This window comes from Rhodnius prolixus, unplaced genomic scaffold, assembly GCF_049639745.1.
Source record: "Rhodnius prolixus isolate KJV_2025 unplaced genomic scaffold, Rpr scaffold_2, whole genome shotgun sequence".
NCBI classification, from domain to species: domain Eukaryota; kingdom Metazoa; phylum Arthropoda; class Insecta; order Hemiptera; family Reduviidae; genus Rhodnius; species Rhodnius prolixus.
The window spans coordinates 49,314,324-49,333,433 of record NW_027411592.1 but is presented as its reverse complement, the minus strand read 5'-3'; the positions used below and the strand labels follow the sequence as shown (position 1 = coordinate 49,333,433).

General features: G+C 31.1%; 1 protein-coding gene across 7 annotated transcripts in view; it reads left to right on the top strand.

The window, feature by feature from the left end:
- Nucleotides 1-19,110, top strand: part of LOC141449860 (frequenin-2) — a 242,879-nt gene that overhangs the window by 215,927 nt on the left and 7,842 nt on the right. For 6 of the 7 annotated variants that reach the window (XM_074119740.1, XM_074119739.1, XM_074119738.1 and 3 more), the window contains 2 exons: nucleotides 6,720-6,808; nucleotides 15,495-15,506. In XM_074119740.1, the coding sequence (XP_073975841.1) occupies nucleotides 6,720-6,808; nucleotides 15,495-15,506 (101 nt within the window). The remainder of the gene's footprint in view (nucleotides 1-6,719; nucleotides 6,809-15,494; nucleotides 15,507-19,110) is intronic. The other variant, XM_074119742.1, reaches the window with a different exon arrangement.

Genomic DNA, 19,110 nt, shown 5'->3' with positions numbered 1-19,110 from the left:
GTAAAAAAATGTGCACCAAACTTTTGGGAGACTTTATGGCCACTCAGTAATCCTTATAAATCCAATAATTTTTTATTAGCTTCATTTATTAATAGCACCAACTCATCAATTCAATTTTTACAAATTCCGACTATGCAATTTTCTTATTAAATAATAATTTAGTAACCTAAATAAGTCTTGTCTTTAAAGTGACGCAAATAATCTACATTTTCACTATGTTTCATAACTGTCTTTCAGAGAAAGTAAAGAAAAAAAGAATATCAGTAAGTGTGTACTTATCAGATTGTAGGCATATTTCTCCTTAGAGTGTTTTGTAGGCGAGACCAAAAGATAGCCTATTAAGTATGCTAGCCTATAGGGACATACATGTATACTTTACACAAGACTATTTGGGGCCGTAAAGAAAAATACACCCACAATTCAGAATACACTGCCTTCTGTAACCAGCACGAAAATTTAATCTTCTACACACAGAGAATCTAACCACGTATCCAATGTCCCAGGTGATATGCAGCTCATGTATGGGATTGGCCAAATGGAATCCTTACATTCTTTAAATGAAAATCTTGGGGAGAAAAGTTGCATTACATTTTTCTTCCACTTTCCCACTCTCTCTCTCTCTCTTGGTTCTAGAACTGCGAAATTACTAAGAACGTTTGTTTCATTCTAGTGTAGTTTGTATAACCATACTGAAACAATGCCTAACATCATAACCTTTCTAAGCAGATCTCTCTAAAACTACTTTTACTAAATACAATTATTACGAGGTAAGAATATTTAAATTCTTCGCCAAGTTTAGAAAAAAATCTTTTAGAGAGTTATTTTTGATAACATTTCATAAATTATATTGGCACTTCCGGAGTAATTTTATCTTCCGGAATAATTTTATTTTAACTCGGAATTTTAACAACTCATTTAATCTTTTGTTTTTTTTGTAAGTGATAAGACGGAGAAGTTGGCTATTTAGGGCCATCTAGAACGGAGTAGATGGCTTTCTAGAAGCAAGTACATCTACTCCCCTGTTCTAGAAGTGCCTTTAACCAAATTTTCCTGGATTAATGTTTTGAATAAAATCTAAATGAGAGCTATGAGTACTTTAAGAAAAATGTTTGTTTCATAACCAACTTTTTGTAAGTCTATTCATCTTCATTTACGTAGTTTATTTCATATTTTTTTTACGTTATTGTACTCTAGTATAAAAAAAACAAAATGATAGTGGCCATTATCTTAGTTATTTACTGGAATTTTTTACGCTTATTTTTGCCAGTCGTATAAATCAAAAAATAAATAAAGGGCATTTAAGGTACTCTTTCAAGTATATTTGACTCTTTATGACAAGTATTTTTTCCTTCTTTTTGGGTATTTTTTTATGGATACCTTTTTGAAATATTACTCTTCCTTTCCTCTTGAAAATATCTTAGTCGTCGTTCCTTTTAAGATTCAGGGCTTCTTAAATGTAAAGCAATTTTTTTTAAATTTTATTTATTTTACTACAAAGAAACTGACATTTTAAAAGTGTGTTTTAATTTTTGTTTTCTCTTATTTTCAAAGTAGCCTAAACTTCTTTTGGCTCGTAGTTCTTTTTGTTCATCCTGGTAAAGTTAGATCTGTTAGTTCTTCACCACTGATTGGAAACAGGAGTTCTTCTTCTTCCTTTTAGTCTATCTCTATTTCTTTTCTTGGCATTCTATTACAAAACCATATGCAATAATGAAGAAAACTTCCTTCAGAACGTTTTTCTCGGGAGTTTTTCTATTTTGGCTATTTTCCAACTTTCTATTGTTTCTAGGATTTTGAATTTCTTGTTTTTCACTTTGGTCAAAATCTTGTTATGTTTCAGAATAATTTGTTTGAGATGTACGAGTATAATTCTTTTACGTTACATTATAAAAATATATAATTTTTATGTATAATACATTAAACTTTTCCACTATTTAGAATACAGAAAATAAAATGTACTGTAAAAAAGTGAAAACACCAAGTATTATTTGTGCTTTCGTTAATGTTAGATCAGTTCCTAGAGGAAAACATGTTGAAATCTATTTATATTTCCAGTGAATCAAAATATAATTAGACCATTTTGTCTCCAGCGACATTTTGCTATATTCAAAAATCGTAGCAACTTTTCGACTCAGTCGTACATCTCTCCTCCTTAAATCTGGGCTCCATAACAAACCATAGCTCTACTGACGCTGCTTAAAGACAATTTAGTCGAGTATGGGAACCTCTTTTTTTAAAATGAAAAAATCCCTACTTTTGCTTTGTCCACTGTCTGTAGTCGACGATGAACAAACGATAGTTAAAGAGTGGTGGTAATACCCAGGTATTTTTACTTCAACAACTATTCTTTCCTTGTCCAAAAACCATTTTTCTTAACCGGCTTAACTCAGTTCTTAAAAACCAGTACCCTGGTTTTGGGGTTTGTTCCCATACTCTTTTTCTCTGTATATTCTTTTAAATCATGAATCTTAACTTCATACATTAATAATTATTCATGTCATCAGTACCGTAATCTTTTTTTTCAATTATGCCTGCAGTAAAGCATGTATCAGAAGAAAGATTAAAATATTTATTAATATTGAACAAACACATTAGGAAAACTTAATTCGGAATTTCTTTGCCCGTTTTAAAAAGATTCAACTTATTTTGTAAGCCGACATTATTACTATGAAGAAGACGTGGGTCAACCACTAAATGACGGAAACAAAAAAGCAGGAACATGGCCAAAAAGCATGAATGCCGGTAGCTGCGCACCGTATAATGCGAAATCATCATGCGAAAGATCATGGCCAGCGTTATCTGAATGCGAAAGTATTGTTTTCTTTGCAAACGGTTATACCATTAATGCCGAATAAAACGTCAATCTTCTGGACCAACTAGATGAAGTAATTTTTTGAGAAGAAGCCGAGTTAGCAAAAAAAAATATATAATAATCATCATCATTTTTCGTCAGATCATCGCGATTGCCCGCAAAAAGGGCTTTCAAGAAAGTAAAATGCAGTTTTAAGGGTGTAGTTTAATACCTGGCCCAGAACCTAAATGAAAGAAATGATCGTATATTTTCTTATTTCATTCAATCTTTAATGAATTAAATTGAGTAATTGATAAACTTGGCCGAAAGTCACGAAATCGCTGATAATGAAGTCGATTTCGGCTTCTTGACTTTGACCTAGAACTTTATTGTGCTGTCACTTAATTGCGCCTGAACGAAATGTAATAACTGGAAAATAACTTTCTGTTTTAATTTTTGATGGACGTACTAATAGTGGAAATCACTCGCACATTAACCAACACAAACCCAGATCAATTTCTAAAAATAAAAGGGGGCTTCAAAACGCGTAGTTCTATTGAAAACTTAACGGATAGATAACCAATTTGTCACTTTTAAGGCCATTTTTAGGCCTTGACTACCTTTATAAGCAAGCATTTGTTCGTATCGGAATACAGGAGGAAACAAATTTTTTTCCAAAAACAAAAGGGACATGAAATTGGAAGATCCTGAAGAATGCTTTGCACTGTTAGATATTCGCTCTATCTCTTGTCTTGTTAAGCAGCACTATACAGGGTGTTGAGCCTGCCTTTCGAAACCTTTCGAAAGAAAGGATTTTCGTTTAACGAGTTTAGATCTGTGTGTTATTCTTTAGTTAATTAAAGAAATATGCTTTCTTTCGAAATTGGTACCTAACATCATATTCATTTTTCTTCTTTTTATTTTATTTTATTATTTATAATGTAAATTTTATATTTCTGAATATAGTTCTTAAATAAATTAATTATTAAATTACACGTTTGCAAAAAATCGTACTGGATTTGATGATTCTAATCAGTTATTATTCTTATGGTATTCTCCTAGAATTCTTTTCATAATGCCGACGCTGTTCTCAGGCCTACTTTTTTGCTATTAATCACAGATTTCTGCATCAATTTTTAACATAACCCCAATGTATTGTATACCGTTCGAAAGGTGATCATATGTAGATGTTTTCCCTGAATAGTGCGCGGTTTTTTCATATAAAATGTTTTTGAGAAAAATGAAGTCAAAGTTTTTGGAAAAAAATTAGAAACTTGCTATTTCTTATGTTTGGGCCACAATTTGAAATACTTTATATTATTATTTTGGAATACAAATTAGCTTATTTAAAAGGAAATTTAACCTTCTTTCTAATGAGCTTATTAAAATAGCTGTAGCTTTAATAGTTTAAGAAATATAGACAACTGTTTGCTAAAAAGTAGTAACACCTTGAAAAAACATAAAATTAAAAATATAAATTCTAATTAGGCATTATGAACAATGCAATCAAATACAAAAGAGATGAATAATTAAAGGCCCTAATAGAAAAACTAAAAATTATCTGCATACAGCATACCAGCAGCTCCTGAAGAATCTAACTGAAGGGTATACAGCCAGTTGGAATCCAATAATCCATCCTCTACTTCCGACTCTCTCTTCTAAACTTCAACTTACCACACCGGCCGTGTAATCTTGAACTCTTTCCGACACTCCTTCTAAGCTGAAAGACAAACTAATGGCCATTTGAACTTTGAACTGTTGCCAAGTACCCTGAAGTGACTAAGGCCACACCGCTGATATATTATGGTCTTGAAAAAGAAAACTCTTGGAACTACATCAAGTCTAATGATTCAAACACTCAATTCGAGAACAAAAAATTGCTTTTAGTACAAAGGGCTTTGAACTATTAATCAAAGTATATTTGCAATCAGAAACATTTGACTATTTTTTTTTAATGATTTAAGACGCGTCAACATCTGAGGTTATTGGCGCCCGGAGCTTTTTACAGTGTACTGCCGGCCTCCGGACAGGTATTCTCTCGTTACAGACATCACAGTCCATCACCGGACAGTGAGCTGAAAGAAGCTCCTAGAAAAAGGGAAAATATAAGGGTCAGCAACTGGATTCGAACCCTGGATCTCCGTGCAAGAATCTAGTATAAGCTAACCGCATAGCTAATCCCTTCCCTATTTGTACTTATTATTTTATAGCTGTTTCCTTTTTAACTAAGTTACATAATAAAATATCGAATGTAATGTTTATGTTTTCCCCGAATTTAAAACAAAACAGTTTTCTCTCTTACATAATCGGGTACAAATTTGCATGTATAACTTAGGATGGAAGATTTGCGAGGAATCGGTCAAATAAAACAACTCGTCTTTTTGCCAACGTTTCAACAAATATATTGTCCTCTTCAGGGCGTGGCTATGCGGGTTGGTTGAGTTACAGAAACTGTAACTGTAACTCAACAGTTTCTGTAACTCAACCAACCCGCATAGCCACGCCCTGAAGAGGACAATATATTTGTTGAAACGTTGGCAAAAAGACAAGTTGTTTTATTTGAGTGATTCCTCGCAAATCTCCCATCCTAAGTTTAACAATTTGCGGTCACGAAAACTATATATTCATATTTGCATGTATATTTCAAGTGTAACTTTAAAATGTACAGAAATTTGGGCACTTGATTGATTGTCCTTCTAAATAACCCAAAACAATGAGACGTATAAGAAGGTAACTTTAAAAAAACATTAATAAAAGAGAAATTTAAAAGGCAGTGTTCTAAATGAGCTTACTATGCCGCACCTGGGCGCTGGAGGTTAGTTTTGAGACATTGGTGTAAATACAATAAAAGATGCGAAGTTTCTCAGAAAAGTCCAAACTCTAAATCAAGCAAGTTCATTCAAGGAGAATATTGTAGCAAGTGGAACATCTGATATATAATCACGTACCTCTTTATACTACATCATACAGCAGCAGAAACCATATAGAATTCTCACACTAATAGCAACGAGTTTGTGGTTACAGTTTCTGATAAGAACACCCACTTCCAAGCTCCCGACCTTTTCAGATCCTAAGCTTTTAGTACTATACATACTGAATAGAACAGCCGCTGCTCTGCTCGCTAATCATACATACAACAAGCACCGCATTCTCCCAGCTGACAAAGACATACAGTTGGTGGCCGTCCCTTGCTGAATCACTATATATCTTCATTTAACAAGGAAAACTCTGAATAAATCTTAATATAAGTTCCAAATTTATTTATCTGAAAAGCTAGTAACCGTATACTGGTTCTTCACACTTCATTGCCGCTATTAAATCACTAAGATCAAGCGTTATCTGTACGAAAATGGGGACTGGCCGACTCACAAGCTTTCTGAAAGAGCAAGAATAATATAATTTTCTTATTCTAGTACTAAATCATATTTAAAGATATCTCTCTTGAAAGGATGGAACTAAAAACTACAGCTTTAGAGTAACTCCCGTACTGGAGCAGAGTACGACTTCTTTTTGTAAGAGTTCTTATCTAATGTCTTCGGCTTCAAGAACCTACTATAAAGTAGCCATTCTACAGGGTGTTCAGCATAAGACTACGGTAACTTCGGAAGGCGATTCTGGGCATCATTTGCAACAAAAAATTCCATATAAACTATGGCTCGATATATAGTATTTACGGTAAGATACCTAAGTCAATAATTTAAGTCGCTTTTCCAAAATTCTGGTTTTCAACATCTTTGCTGCTGCAAATTTCTTAATTACATCTAAGTAAATGTATTTAGAGTCGGCTGAGGCTGTTTTAACAATATACAGTATCCATGCTTAAGCGCTGAACTAGTTAGCAAATTTTGAATTAAAAATGTATTTAAAAAAAAAAAACTTAAACTGAAGTAGATTCAAAAGTAGTGAATAATATTTGTTTTGTTCATAGGGGCTTTCCGTTTATATGATGTAGACAACGATGGCTTCATTACCAGAGACGAAATGTACAATATTGTTGACGCGATATACCAGATGGTGGTAAGTATTAAATTGAGCTTATAATAAATTATTTGATAATGATAATTACTTAGTTTTCCATTGATTTTAGCTCTATACTTCTTAGTATTTTGAAACATACTGTATTTACCATTTAAAAACAAAAATTTATTCTGCTGTATTTGTTAACTGACTACAAGGTTGTCGATACCTTGGAAAGATTAATGATTCTAGACAATATTAGATATTGTTTTGGTCGTTCTGTTCTCTCTAGAACTCCAGCATTCAATTTGCTTCAGCTAATTAAATTCAGGATCGCCAAAATAAAAGGTTTTAAAGGTCGGATAAGATTAACGACTCCCACACAGTGTTAACTTCTATTGATTATAATTCACTAAATATGGACGCCGTTTTTAATAATAATGATAATTAATTTATTTTTTTTTAAGGAAATGGATTATTAAGCCTGGTGAAACTGGATCTAATTCGAGGCCAGAAAATTTGGTCTCTTATTATTCTTCGGAAGTGCCTCAGTGTTTGGGGAAAAAAACGTCGAGTAAATGCAGTCGAGTCAGCCAGCGCTGTGAGATGGCTTTGATTGCCAAATCTTCGCTTTGAACCGTTTCTTATATCATTTTAATTTCTCAATAACTTAGCGAAGCACTTCTGTTCGTGCGAGATTGAAGAAACTGATTATTATGTAATTTCTTCTTGTTTTCCATGCAAAAATACTAAGCAGTTATTATGCCCTTTAAGGCTAGAGAATAAATATTTTAGCCTCCATAATTATTTCAGGCGTAAGAGGAATTGTTAGTCTATCATATCGTGGCAATAGAAGTATTAATATAAGTATTTATGTTACTTATAGTATTTATAGCATAAAATCATGCCTTTCCTAGATTTTCTATTCCTATTACTTGATCTGGCATAAATTTACTAACCACTCTGAATTCAGCTGAATACTGATCAGTGTAAAGTAAACATTGTTTTCATTTGGCTGGTGTCATTCCGCCAACATTTATGCAGATTTATGCATCCAGTTTAAAACAATTCCTTTATTAGTTGATTGAATCATTTACATAAACTGATACATAGCGATGTGAGCGAGGTATTTAAGTGAAAATAATAAAATCTTCGAAGTTTTTTTGTTTTTTAATGCCTTCAAGTTTTTCATCCTTAGTCGAGGTGCTGGCTATCTGTTTCTGTTTTAAATGTAATTAATAAAATTCATTATTATTAGAGCTTGTAGATCTGTTGGATAAATCTGGAATTTAAAAGAATATAGTTGAAAAAAGTAAATCTATTTATGTTGTTTTGCTTTAGAATCGGAACTATTACTGGTATATTAAAACTAGACACTTTCGACAGAGTATTCATTTTACAAATAGTAAGTAAAATAAAATGCTATTCCATTTGTTTATAACTCTGTTAAAGAAGAAAGAAGTGACCTTAGTTTTAACATTTACGGCGAAGCACTGCACAAAGTAACCAACTCAGTATTGCACATCTCAGAATAACCCCATTCTCTTAGAATTGTTAAAATGACCCTTCAAATGAAGTGTTTCTTTCTATTCTTAGTAGTTGATGTAATAAAATTTACTTTTACTGCTGCTATAAAAATCTCATCTATTTCTTTTATAATTAATTACTTAATCTAAATTTATTACTTAATTTTATTGCATAAAAACAGTTTTATTTTTTAAATTTTATTTATTTTAAATAGTTTTTGGTAACAAAGAATTTCAGTAATTTTTACTTGCAACAGATTGAACCGGAAAGATTCGTCTCTTAATTGTTTTAAGAAATAAAAAAAAATGCACAAAAATTGTATGTATAAGTAAAAAAAAGTTAAGAATTTCTTTCCTGAAATGAACTAAAAGGATAGTGAAAAACTTATTTGAGTCAAATCTTAAGTTAATATATTTATCAAGGCACTCGGAGACGCGAATATACAGGGTGTTCAGCATAAGACTACGGTAACTTCGGGAGGCGAATCTGGGCATCATTTGCAACAAAAAATTCCATATAAACTATGGCTCGATTCGGCTCCGTTTTATAGATATTATTAATTTTATGTTTTTTCAAGGTGTTACTACTTTTTAGCAAAAAGTTGTCTATATTTCTCAAACTATTAAAGCTACAGCTATTTTAATAAGCTCATTAGAAAGAAGGTTAAATTTCCTTTTAAATAAGCTAATTTGTATTCCAAAATAATAATATTAAGTATTTTACTTTGTGGCCCAAACATAAGGAATTAGCAAGTTTCTAATTTTTTCCAAAAACTTTGACTTCTCAAAAACATTTTATATGAAAAAACCGTGCACTATTCAGGAGAAACATCTACATACGATCACCTTAATTAATTAATTTAAGAACTATTTTCAAAAATATAAAATTTACATTAAAAATAATAAAATAAAATAAAAAGAAGAAAAATGAATATGATGTTAAATGAGTGTTAGGTACCAATTTCAAAAGAAAGGATTTTCGTTTAACGAGTTTATAGTTAAACTGTGTGTTATTCTTTAGTTAATTAAAGAAATATGCCAAATAATGTGAACAAATCACAGATTTTCTTGAACTACTCAATAAACTTTTGGAATTAACAGGTTGTGAAGAGCTAATGAATAAACCGAGAACTTACTTATCGCTCTAATCTCCAAGTTAAAAACTGACATGTTTTATCCTAATACGGCTTATAAAAACAAATAAATACAACAAGCAGAAAAGATTTTAAAGTCTACATTTTCATTAGATATTTATTTGTCATTTTGCTATCATTATGCCAACGTATTCGAATATTGAATATCGCGATATGTTATACATCTACGGTTTCGTAGATTGGAATAGTGGAGAAGCTAGGCGGGAATATTCTAGATGTTTTCCTGATAGGGTGTTCCGAACGCTTATTAAATTACACGTTCGCAAAAAATCGTACTGGATTTGATGATTCTGATCAGTTATATTCTTATGGTAGGTGAATTCCTTTCATAATGTTGACGCTGTTTTGAGGCCTACTTTTTTGCAATTAATCACAGATTTCTGCATCAAATTTTATATTTTTGAAAATAGTTCTTAAATTAATTAATTAAGGTGATCGTATGTAGATGTTTCTCCTGAATAGTGCACGGTTTTTTCATATAAAATGTTTTTGAGAAGTCAAAGTTTTTGGAAAAAATTAGAAACTTGCTATTCCTTATGTTTGGGCCACAAAGTAAAATACTTAATATTATTATTTTGGAATACAAATTAGCTTATTTAAAAGGAAATTTAACCTTCTTTCTAATGAGCTTATTAAAATAGCTGTAGCTTTAATAGTTTGAGAAATATAGACAACTTTTTGCTAAAAAGTAGTAACACCTTGAAAAAACATAAAATTAAAAATATCTATAAAACGGAGCCGAATTGAGCCATAGTTTATATGGAATATTTTGTTGCAAATGATGCCCAGAATCGCCTCCCGAAGTTAACGTAGTCTTATGCTGAACACCCTGTATACAGGGCTGCATAAAACACCCCATTAAAGGTGTGGAAAGAAGGTTGTAAGCAAACTCTCCTCTCAAGGTTTTTAGCTTATTGAAAAAGTTTTCCTTCCTAAAATTTTCATGGCCAGCTCAAAATGAGGTACATTACTTTCGGTTTGCTCTAAAACAGACATGATGAGAGTACGAAGATGAAACAGTTATTTACATTCAATTACGTTAATGCTTCGTGATAACTTTCTTTTTCTTTTTCTACTATTTATTTTTAAGCAAGCCGATGTAGCGTATTCGTAGCAATATGTGGTACGAAATTATGAAAGGCAAGGCGGACATCTTCCAGCACAAAGCCGGCTTCAAAATAGTCCTTGTCTATTTTGCCATTATAAAGGCTGAATTGGGTATGGATAGAATTTGGAATTTCAAATTCTTGCCAATTTGAAATATGGTAAATAACTGTAACATAATTTCGGCCAACTATACCACAAAATAAAATATGGATGAGTCGCTCGAACGACTTTTTCTTTCTTTCTTTTTTTAAATTTTGAGTGCTTACTAATCTATTAGGTGTTGGGAGATTACTTATTTTCCATCTCATATGGACTATCTGAAAGTTTCTATTTTCACTGTACCCACAAACACGAACAATTTTAAAACTCTTCAAAGTGTCATATGAAGGTGCAGGCCTAGAAATTATTCTAGAAGCTCCAAGGCTAAGAAATCATTTAGTCCTAAACCGCTTTCAGAACTGGTAACTCGTGAGGGATGGATATAAAAACGATAAGATTGGTAATTTATTTCACTCGCGAATTAGCTGCAACCAAATCTCAGCAAAGACTTGATTCCCATGGAAGAATCACATTGGTGGAAATACTTCCTCATTCTAAAGATCAAAAGATTAAATTGTAGTATTAGTTCAATTCTATGACAACGTTAGTTTTATTAACCAATTAAGATAAGAAGTAACCTTACTTTAAATAAAATAAACCTTAATTTTCTGTTTCCATCTTTTCATGATCTTGCTTAAATTTCTATCGCAGTCGGCAAACTCTTCCCTTAATAATAGAACTCTTAGACTTGGAACTCCACTGTTCCAGAGTCTGAATTCTTTGAAGAGTTTTGCTATATGTTAGGGTAAATTTATAAATTTTAAGGGATAGACTATGAATTTATTTAGTTGACTAAAAGCTTATTTTTGATTATTCTGGGATTAATTAATTCTAGACTGTTCTCACTGCAAAACACCTTTTGTCTAGCTAATAATAGAGAAGAAAAAGGTCAACTTTAGTTGTAACATTTAGTAGTGGCCTAGATAGCTGTTGCCATTACCGCAAATCACACCTTTTCCGGCTAAAATAGCTGGTAATTGTTCATTTTTCGGTTGTTTTTCGCAATGAGTGAAAAGAAATAGATGTACTTTAGTTGTAACACTTAGTACTGGCCTAAATAGTCGTCGTTTTTACCGCAAAACCTGCTCTTTTCGGCAAAAATAGCTCATAATTCCTTTTTTTAATTCTTTTTCCGCAATTAGTAAAAAGAAAGAGGTCTTCCTTAGTTGTAACATTTAGGAGTGGCAACTAAATAGTTGCTATTTAATGATCGGCTGATTGGCCAATGCCATTACCGCAAATCACACATTTTCCGACCAAAATAGTAGGTATTAGCTCATTTTTCCTTCGTTTTTTACAATAAATGAAAAGAAAAAGATGTTGTATAGTTGTAACATTTAGTATGGCCTAAATAGTCATTGCCATTCATTACCCAAAACACCCATCAACGAGTGAAAAGAAAAAGGTTTATCCTATTTATGAAATGAAGCAGAAGTTCTATGTATAACTTGAAAATGACTATTCAATTGTTTTGAATGAAAACAAGTTTAAAAAAAATGCTTGAAACATCAATTTATTAATGTATATTTATAAAAAAATAATTCCATGGTATAAATTCAGTTAATGCAAAAAGTTAGAATAAAATGATGGATGGGTTTGTTTCTAGTGATCGTGTGGTGTTCTGTTATGATTGAACGTCCTAATGTCTGGTATCTCCTCCTGGCTTATCATTCACTGCTATGGCCGCCCCCTTTGTCACTGCATCATAACCAAACACACTAACTTTTTTTCCCTGCCTACCCAATAATATCAACATCAATTATTGATATTACTTTAATCGATAGCTGTGTTTGAAAAATGTTTTTACTCACACGTTTAGCGATAGCATAGTTTTTTTTAAGATTTTATTAGTGTTGTTTAAAAAACTATTGCAATTAATACTGAGGAACGATAGTTTCAATTTTAATTAAAATTTAAATTGATTAGTTTTTATGCTCTTTTTATGACTTTCGGACCGATCTTGAGTCTCCTATCAGAAAGTCACCACATTCGATCTATTCCAATGTTGAATGTGGCTGTGGGAGACTGTACTCGATTTTTGTCTTAGTAGGGCCATTAAGAACTTTTCATAGATCGAACCGAATCATGGATTTTAGAGGCAGGCTGTACTTCAATATCTCAGTCATAGGCGTCATTCTTAGTGCACCTCCAGCCTTAGGGTTTGTTCAGTTATTGCTAACACTGCTCTTTGCCGAACATTGAGCTATAAGGACCTTAGAAACGGATATGTGAGAGCAAAAAACCAGGGCGCGATTTCCGCAATTGCACTACCTTAGACCAGTACCACTGTCACTGATCTGATTACTTCTGATACTATGTTACAAGCGGTATTACATGCTCAAGAATATTCAATTTTAACTTCATCACACTTCGATTTAATCTATCGATTGAAAAATCTGCCAGTCAATGTTTCAAAATACAAACATTTCTAAATGTTTGTTTTTTTTTTTCTATGTAAACAACTCATTTCTATCTATAATAAAATGCAACGGGAAATTTACTACATCTTTCAATTGGAAATGGTCATGATTTTCGTTTATAATAAGTAAAAATGAATTGATATTAGGTTGTTTTGTGATTTTAATGATTATTAGCTTATTACCCTGCTTTGCCAAGGACACGGGCATCAAGAACCCTTTTCATTTCTGAACCTAAAAGTAAAAAAGATCGTTGAAACAACAGTAACCTTGCAGAGCACTAGTCAGCACTTCAATGCCAGTAAGGTTATAGTAGTGAGAACTCAACTAGACAAAAGCAACTCCTTCGAGTACTTTTGAAATGAACTATTCAAATAAGGATTAATTCATCAAGTGTTAAGTCTAATTCTATTGTAATGTTCATTTCTCTGCTATGGTCTCATTACAAATGAGCTATACTGTTTTTTTTGTATGTCTCTTAGTTCTCTTTGGTATTGCATTTGAGCAGATTTAAGATTAACAAATATTTTGGCGTAAATAACCACCCGAAGGAAACATATAGGTCACTTTTTTTTAAAAAATATTGTTCCAGAAAACTTTATTTAGGCTGGATTCTCAGGAAGGTATGATGTTAAGTTCTCCCCATTCAGTTTGTTGTTTCAGTAAAATATTTATGATTATTCTCACCAAAATTTCGAGTTGAAAGAACTTCCAATTGGAAATTTGAGCATACAGATCCAATATTTCCAGTTTTCTGCAAATTTTCTAGACACCAAGATTAGTTATAGAAATATTTGACAAAATAAACGATGAATTCAATAAAAATCGCTTGTTCCTTTCAATACAGAACTCACACATTATTTTATTTTACTTCTTTTACAAATGCATAATCCATGAATACATAATGATATGGAATGAATGAGGAGATGATGGTGTGAAATCTAATGAATTTACTGTGTGGTCCACTATTCAGCTGAAGTAACGCAGTAGGATTATTGTTCCTTCATTACATAAAGCCATTGTGCTATCCATAGCTTTGTGTATTCATTGGAGGCCTATTATCACAGTCATAATTTATAGGCATTAAGATGATTTCATCTCATATAGCTCGCAAAACAGACTGCCAACTCTCATAGAGTTTAGAATTAACACTATGTATCTACTCTAGTTCACATACATATATTACAAAAACATTAAAATTATTTATTTATTTTTTACATTTTGTGTGGCAACAGCTATAGTTATGTAACCAATTAATGTTTATAACTAAATATTTAAATCAAAATAAGAAATGATTAAAATATTTATAAACAAAGTAAATTATTCTTAAATTCCAGATTAATATTATTATTTAATTGCTATAAGCAAGGTAATTTCTGTGATTCACAATGTAAATTTTTTCATTGTTATCTACCTTAAAAACCTTTGAATTTATGAAAAACGAAAATAATGAGATACGTTCTTCTTGGTTTAAACTGAAAGGATGTATTTGTTATTAGTTACTTCCAGATACTGGGCCTTTCCTTGTCGCTGAACGTAGAAGAATTCAAGGCAGTGAATCTTATTAATAATCGAAGATCCTCTTCATCAAAATTAAAATCTTATTCCTTTTTTTCAGTTATATATACTCCATTTTTTTTCTTTTATCTGTTTTTATAACATTTATAAACCTAAACATTAAAATAGAAAGTAACAGATAAACATTATGTGAAAGTTTTCTATAAAATTACAACTAGTTCAAACGTGATGTTAATAATTCAAAAAGTAGAATAGAAACTACTTGACAATTAAAAATTTGGAAACGATATTGAGATTAGCCACTACAAAACATCTTGAAATATAAGGCAAAACAAGAAACGATAAGGCAGTCTTGCAAATAAAAGATGGGAGGTTTTTTCCTGCTGGTAAAACTATAGTTACATTCCCAAGGTACCTTCTTGTACTTAGATTTCTGTATTGTAAGAATATGCTTTCTTGTACCCTTTCCAAGGAAGCGACGAATTCTATCGATACCTACCGTTCGCTGTTCGTACGAGATGACAGCAGCAACCATTATTAATTTTACTTTTTAAAACACTTTATGGGAATCAAAGTCTGTTCCAGATTCCCAAAAAATCGTCCAGTATTCACGTTTTGATAAGACCTCAGTATTCTCCTGAGCAGCTATGACAGCAAAACAAATATTTTCTAAAATAAATCTCAAATGATCCATTTTTAACTGAGAGGATTCAATGGCTTCTATTTATTACTCTTGAACTAGCCCTTGATGCTGTATCTAATCTCGTAAAGAAATAAAAACTCTGTTCTCATTCCTTCTTGTACTCGCTTCGACAGTGCATACATTAATTGAAACGTTTTATTCTTTGCTGCCCTCAGTACTCTACAAATAATCTTACTATTTAATATAATTAGTTCTTACCAATTATTGTTTGTTTTCTTACAGCCTTCACGTCGGGTATGTATGAAAAAGCCGTTCGCAACTACAAATATTCCTATTTCAGAAAATGGTGTGGTAAACAAATAAATAAAAATAAATAAATGTCCATCTTTAGCACATAATACTACGCTTTTGCACACTGATATAAACATTTAAATACTGTATTTTTTTTTTTAAATATCTGCACATTACATCTACACAGCATTTTAATTCTACAGCTTGTTGACATCAGTGTTAACTTCTCTTCTATATACTATTAACATTAAGCTATCTCACCTAAATATTCCATAATTATGACACTTTATTTGCTTTCTATTTCTGCAGTACACTCTACTATATATATTTTTTTTAAAGGCGTTATTTTAAGTAACTAAATGTTTCTAAGTTGTTATTTTTTATAATATTGTAGTTATTTCCTTTGAGTTCACAATTGTTTCCATAAATTTGATCGTTATTTTGAAGAATTGTAGGAAACAATTCAGTTTTTCCTAAATATGTCTTTTTTTCTATTTCACTCATGATTCTAAAGATTTATACGTTACACCTCTCACGAAAGTAATTACACCTGTATTTCAAAGATTACACCAGTAAAAGAATTACATTAAATAAATTACATGAAATTACATTAAAAGAAAGTAATTCAAAAGAAGGTTTAAGAAGCTATTAATTTGTGAAAATTATTTTTCAGTTAGTAATGTAAATTTTGCACTTATTATTCGGCATGTATTCCATTTAAGTAAAATATTTATGTATTATGTTTATAACAAAAAAACGTTTAATATTAGTATGTGAGCAAAAAATTATATTCTTGAATAATTTTATGAATATAATTTGGTTAAACCTAATAAAGGATAATGCAATCCTATTTAGATTTATTCAAAATTTTAATTTAGATATACGATTGCCGTAAGTCTATGAGTGCTTAACTGTATCTATAAACTAATTCTTCTTGATTATTCTTCATTTAATATTCTTCAAAACATTGTATTTAACAAACTCTGCTTTGAATATTGGTATTTTGCTAAAGAAAACAATGAAATGTTGATTTTAATTGAACGATCAAAGTCAATTAACTCAAAAAGTAGGTTTAAATAATTACACAACTGTGTTTACCTCTTGTGGTTTAACGAAAATACTTGACAAAATTTCCAGTAACTTATAAGAGCTGTTTGTTTAGGATCTGAACCATAGTTGCTTAGTTCTATGGTTTGTTGAGTTGATGTTAAAAATTCATCAGCTTATTGTTATCACTCTCTCATTATTTCTACCTTAAATTAATATTTGAGAAGCTATTTACTATTCAGCTTACTTTTCCTTTAACTAGCTAAATTTTAAATTGCTATAAACCGAAAAATAATTGCAGTAATTTCTACATAAAATACATTGCAAATTATTATTTCTTTTAAAAAAACATTAGTTTTTATCAGACCGCTTTCTTTATCAATTTCATTAAGGATTTCGGGTGAATTATGTGCCTTTGATTATTTTATTTTAATTTATTTTATTTATTTATTTCTGTTATTCATTGTATAACAGAATGAGTCCGTAAAGAACCTGTTCGGCACTCTCTATTTCGGTTCTCTTGGGCGTAAGATATACGACAATCGTTGATACTCATAAGAGCTACTTGAAATGTACAAAACAATTCAAATAGCAATCGCCAATAAATATTGTAGGCTAGATGCACTAAAATCCTTCAGTCCTCTACACAAAATAAAATCATTGAAGTAAAGTCATTCTTTTAGCCACACCAAAATTACGAAATCATGTAATGGTGGACTTGAACTAATAAATAATAATCCCATTTAAACTCCTTAAGATTTATTATAATGTATTAGCAGTTACGAGTATATGCAAAGGTAGTTAGGAAAAAATGTCTGTATAGAAATCTAATTATAATAAATACATAAATAAAGTATTATATAGTAATGAATCCAGCAAAATTAATTTATACTGTTAGAGTAAAGTAAACATTCTTTAAGTTTAGAATCAGAAATGTTTTATTTCTAAATATAATTTTGTTTAGGAATTTAGAACAAATGATAGGATCTGAAAAAAATATATCTTGTTCTTAGGAATAGAAGTTTATACGCCAAATAATATTGTATTTAGTTTCAATATTTATTATTCTAGACCTAATTGATTTAAGAACTCCTCTGTATCTCATCGTGGAACTTAAATAACTTTTAAATGGACCAAGAAGCAAATTGTGAGAAAGAAAAAAGATTTTAACTGGGAAAAAGTACAGTTTACAATCCTTTGAGGGGGGAAAAAAATTAATGAACAAGTACAATAAGGGAGTTGGAAGAAAATTAGAGTTGTGGGATTAAAAGGGGAAATCGTAATTAACTTGTACCTTCCTCTCTTCCTCCATTTATTTATTTAATTAAAAAAAAAGAACTTGATTTTATTAAGCATCAGCTATACATTGTTGTGTTGAGTTGCAAAATATATTGCTCATTTTAATGGAGGTTTCATTTGATAGAGAAAGAAATTATCTAATTAACTACGAATAAACAAAAAGTTGACAATAGTTTCATTTCCTCAACAATATAGAGGGAATGGCTGATGATGTTGAAACATGCGAACTGTCTCTAATTTAGCTTTTGATAACCAATAATAAATTCTGCTATTCAGTTGTGTGTATTTCTATTGACTGGGATAATGGCACCGTCCACAACTGCCTTTGCCATTGCATGACCATCCACAACTATCTGAATGCACTTGTTGACTAGGATGTAAAATCTCTCATTTGGGTACTAGATATCATTTAATACTACGATTCCGGTACATACTGGAGCTAAAATTTTCATGCATGATGGCCACAAAGACTAATTTTTATTGGTATTCATAAATTAGGAAAGTGAAAATACTATGATTTCTAGAGCGCGTTCGCATTTCAATAATATCAATAGTTTACGCATTAAAATGTGTATAAATAATTGTTAAACTTGTTTGCGGATCGTTCGTAACTGATTTATTTTTACTAAGTTCTGTCCATGATATTTTTAAGTTCAAAGGAGTAAATTGTGCTTCATTTAGATAACATAAATAGTAATTGGTAGTTCATATCCGGCAAATAACTTGATCAAAGCCACATCTATGTGTCTCCCTCATAGAGATAACTTCGAATTATTTCGACGTAGATTCTATTATTAAGTCTGAAAGAATTTGCGAATGGTCCTGTAAAGTTCAACATGTTGACGAGGACAGAATTTCAGTGGGCCAAATCCAATGAAAAAGAGGGCATAAGAGTTCTTAAAGTCTTGCTTTCCAACATTTTTTTTTTAATTTTCTGGTAAATGTGATATTAACAAACTTGAAATCAGCTAACAGATTTCCCTGACGATCCTCCTTACCGGATGTATAAATGTGATCTATATGCTTTCAATTAAGTTGGTGAGGACTTCTAATGAGTATTAGAATATTGGTTAGTATATACTAACATGTTATTACATGTTAATTAACATATATTTATGCTAATTAGTACATTTACTTTACCGCTGGTGCCACTGAGACCACTCATCCCTAGATGATTAACAAATCATCCAGATTGGGCCACCCTCCAGGAACTAGGCCCTCCAGGCAATTTCTAGCATAAGAGGATCTACTAATAGAAAAA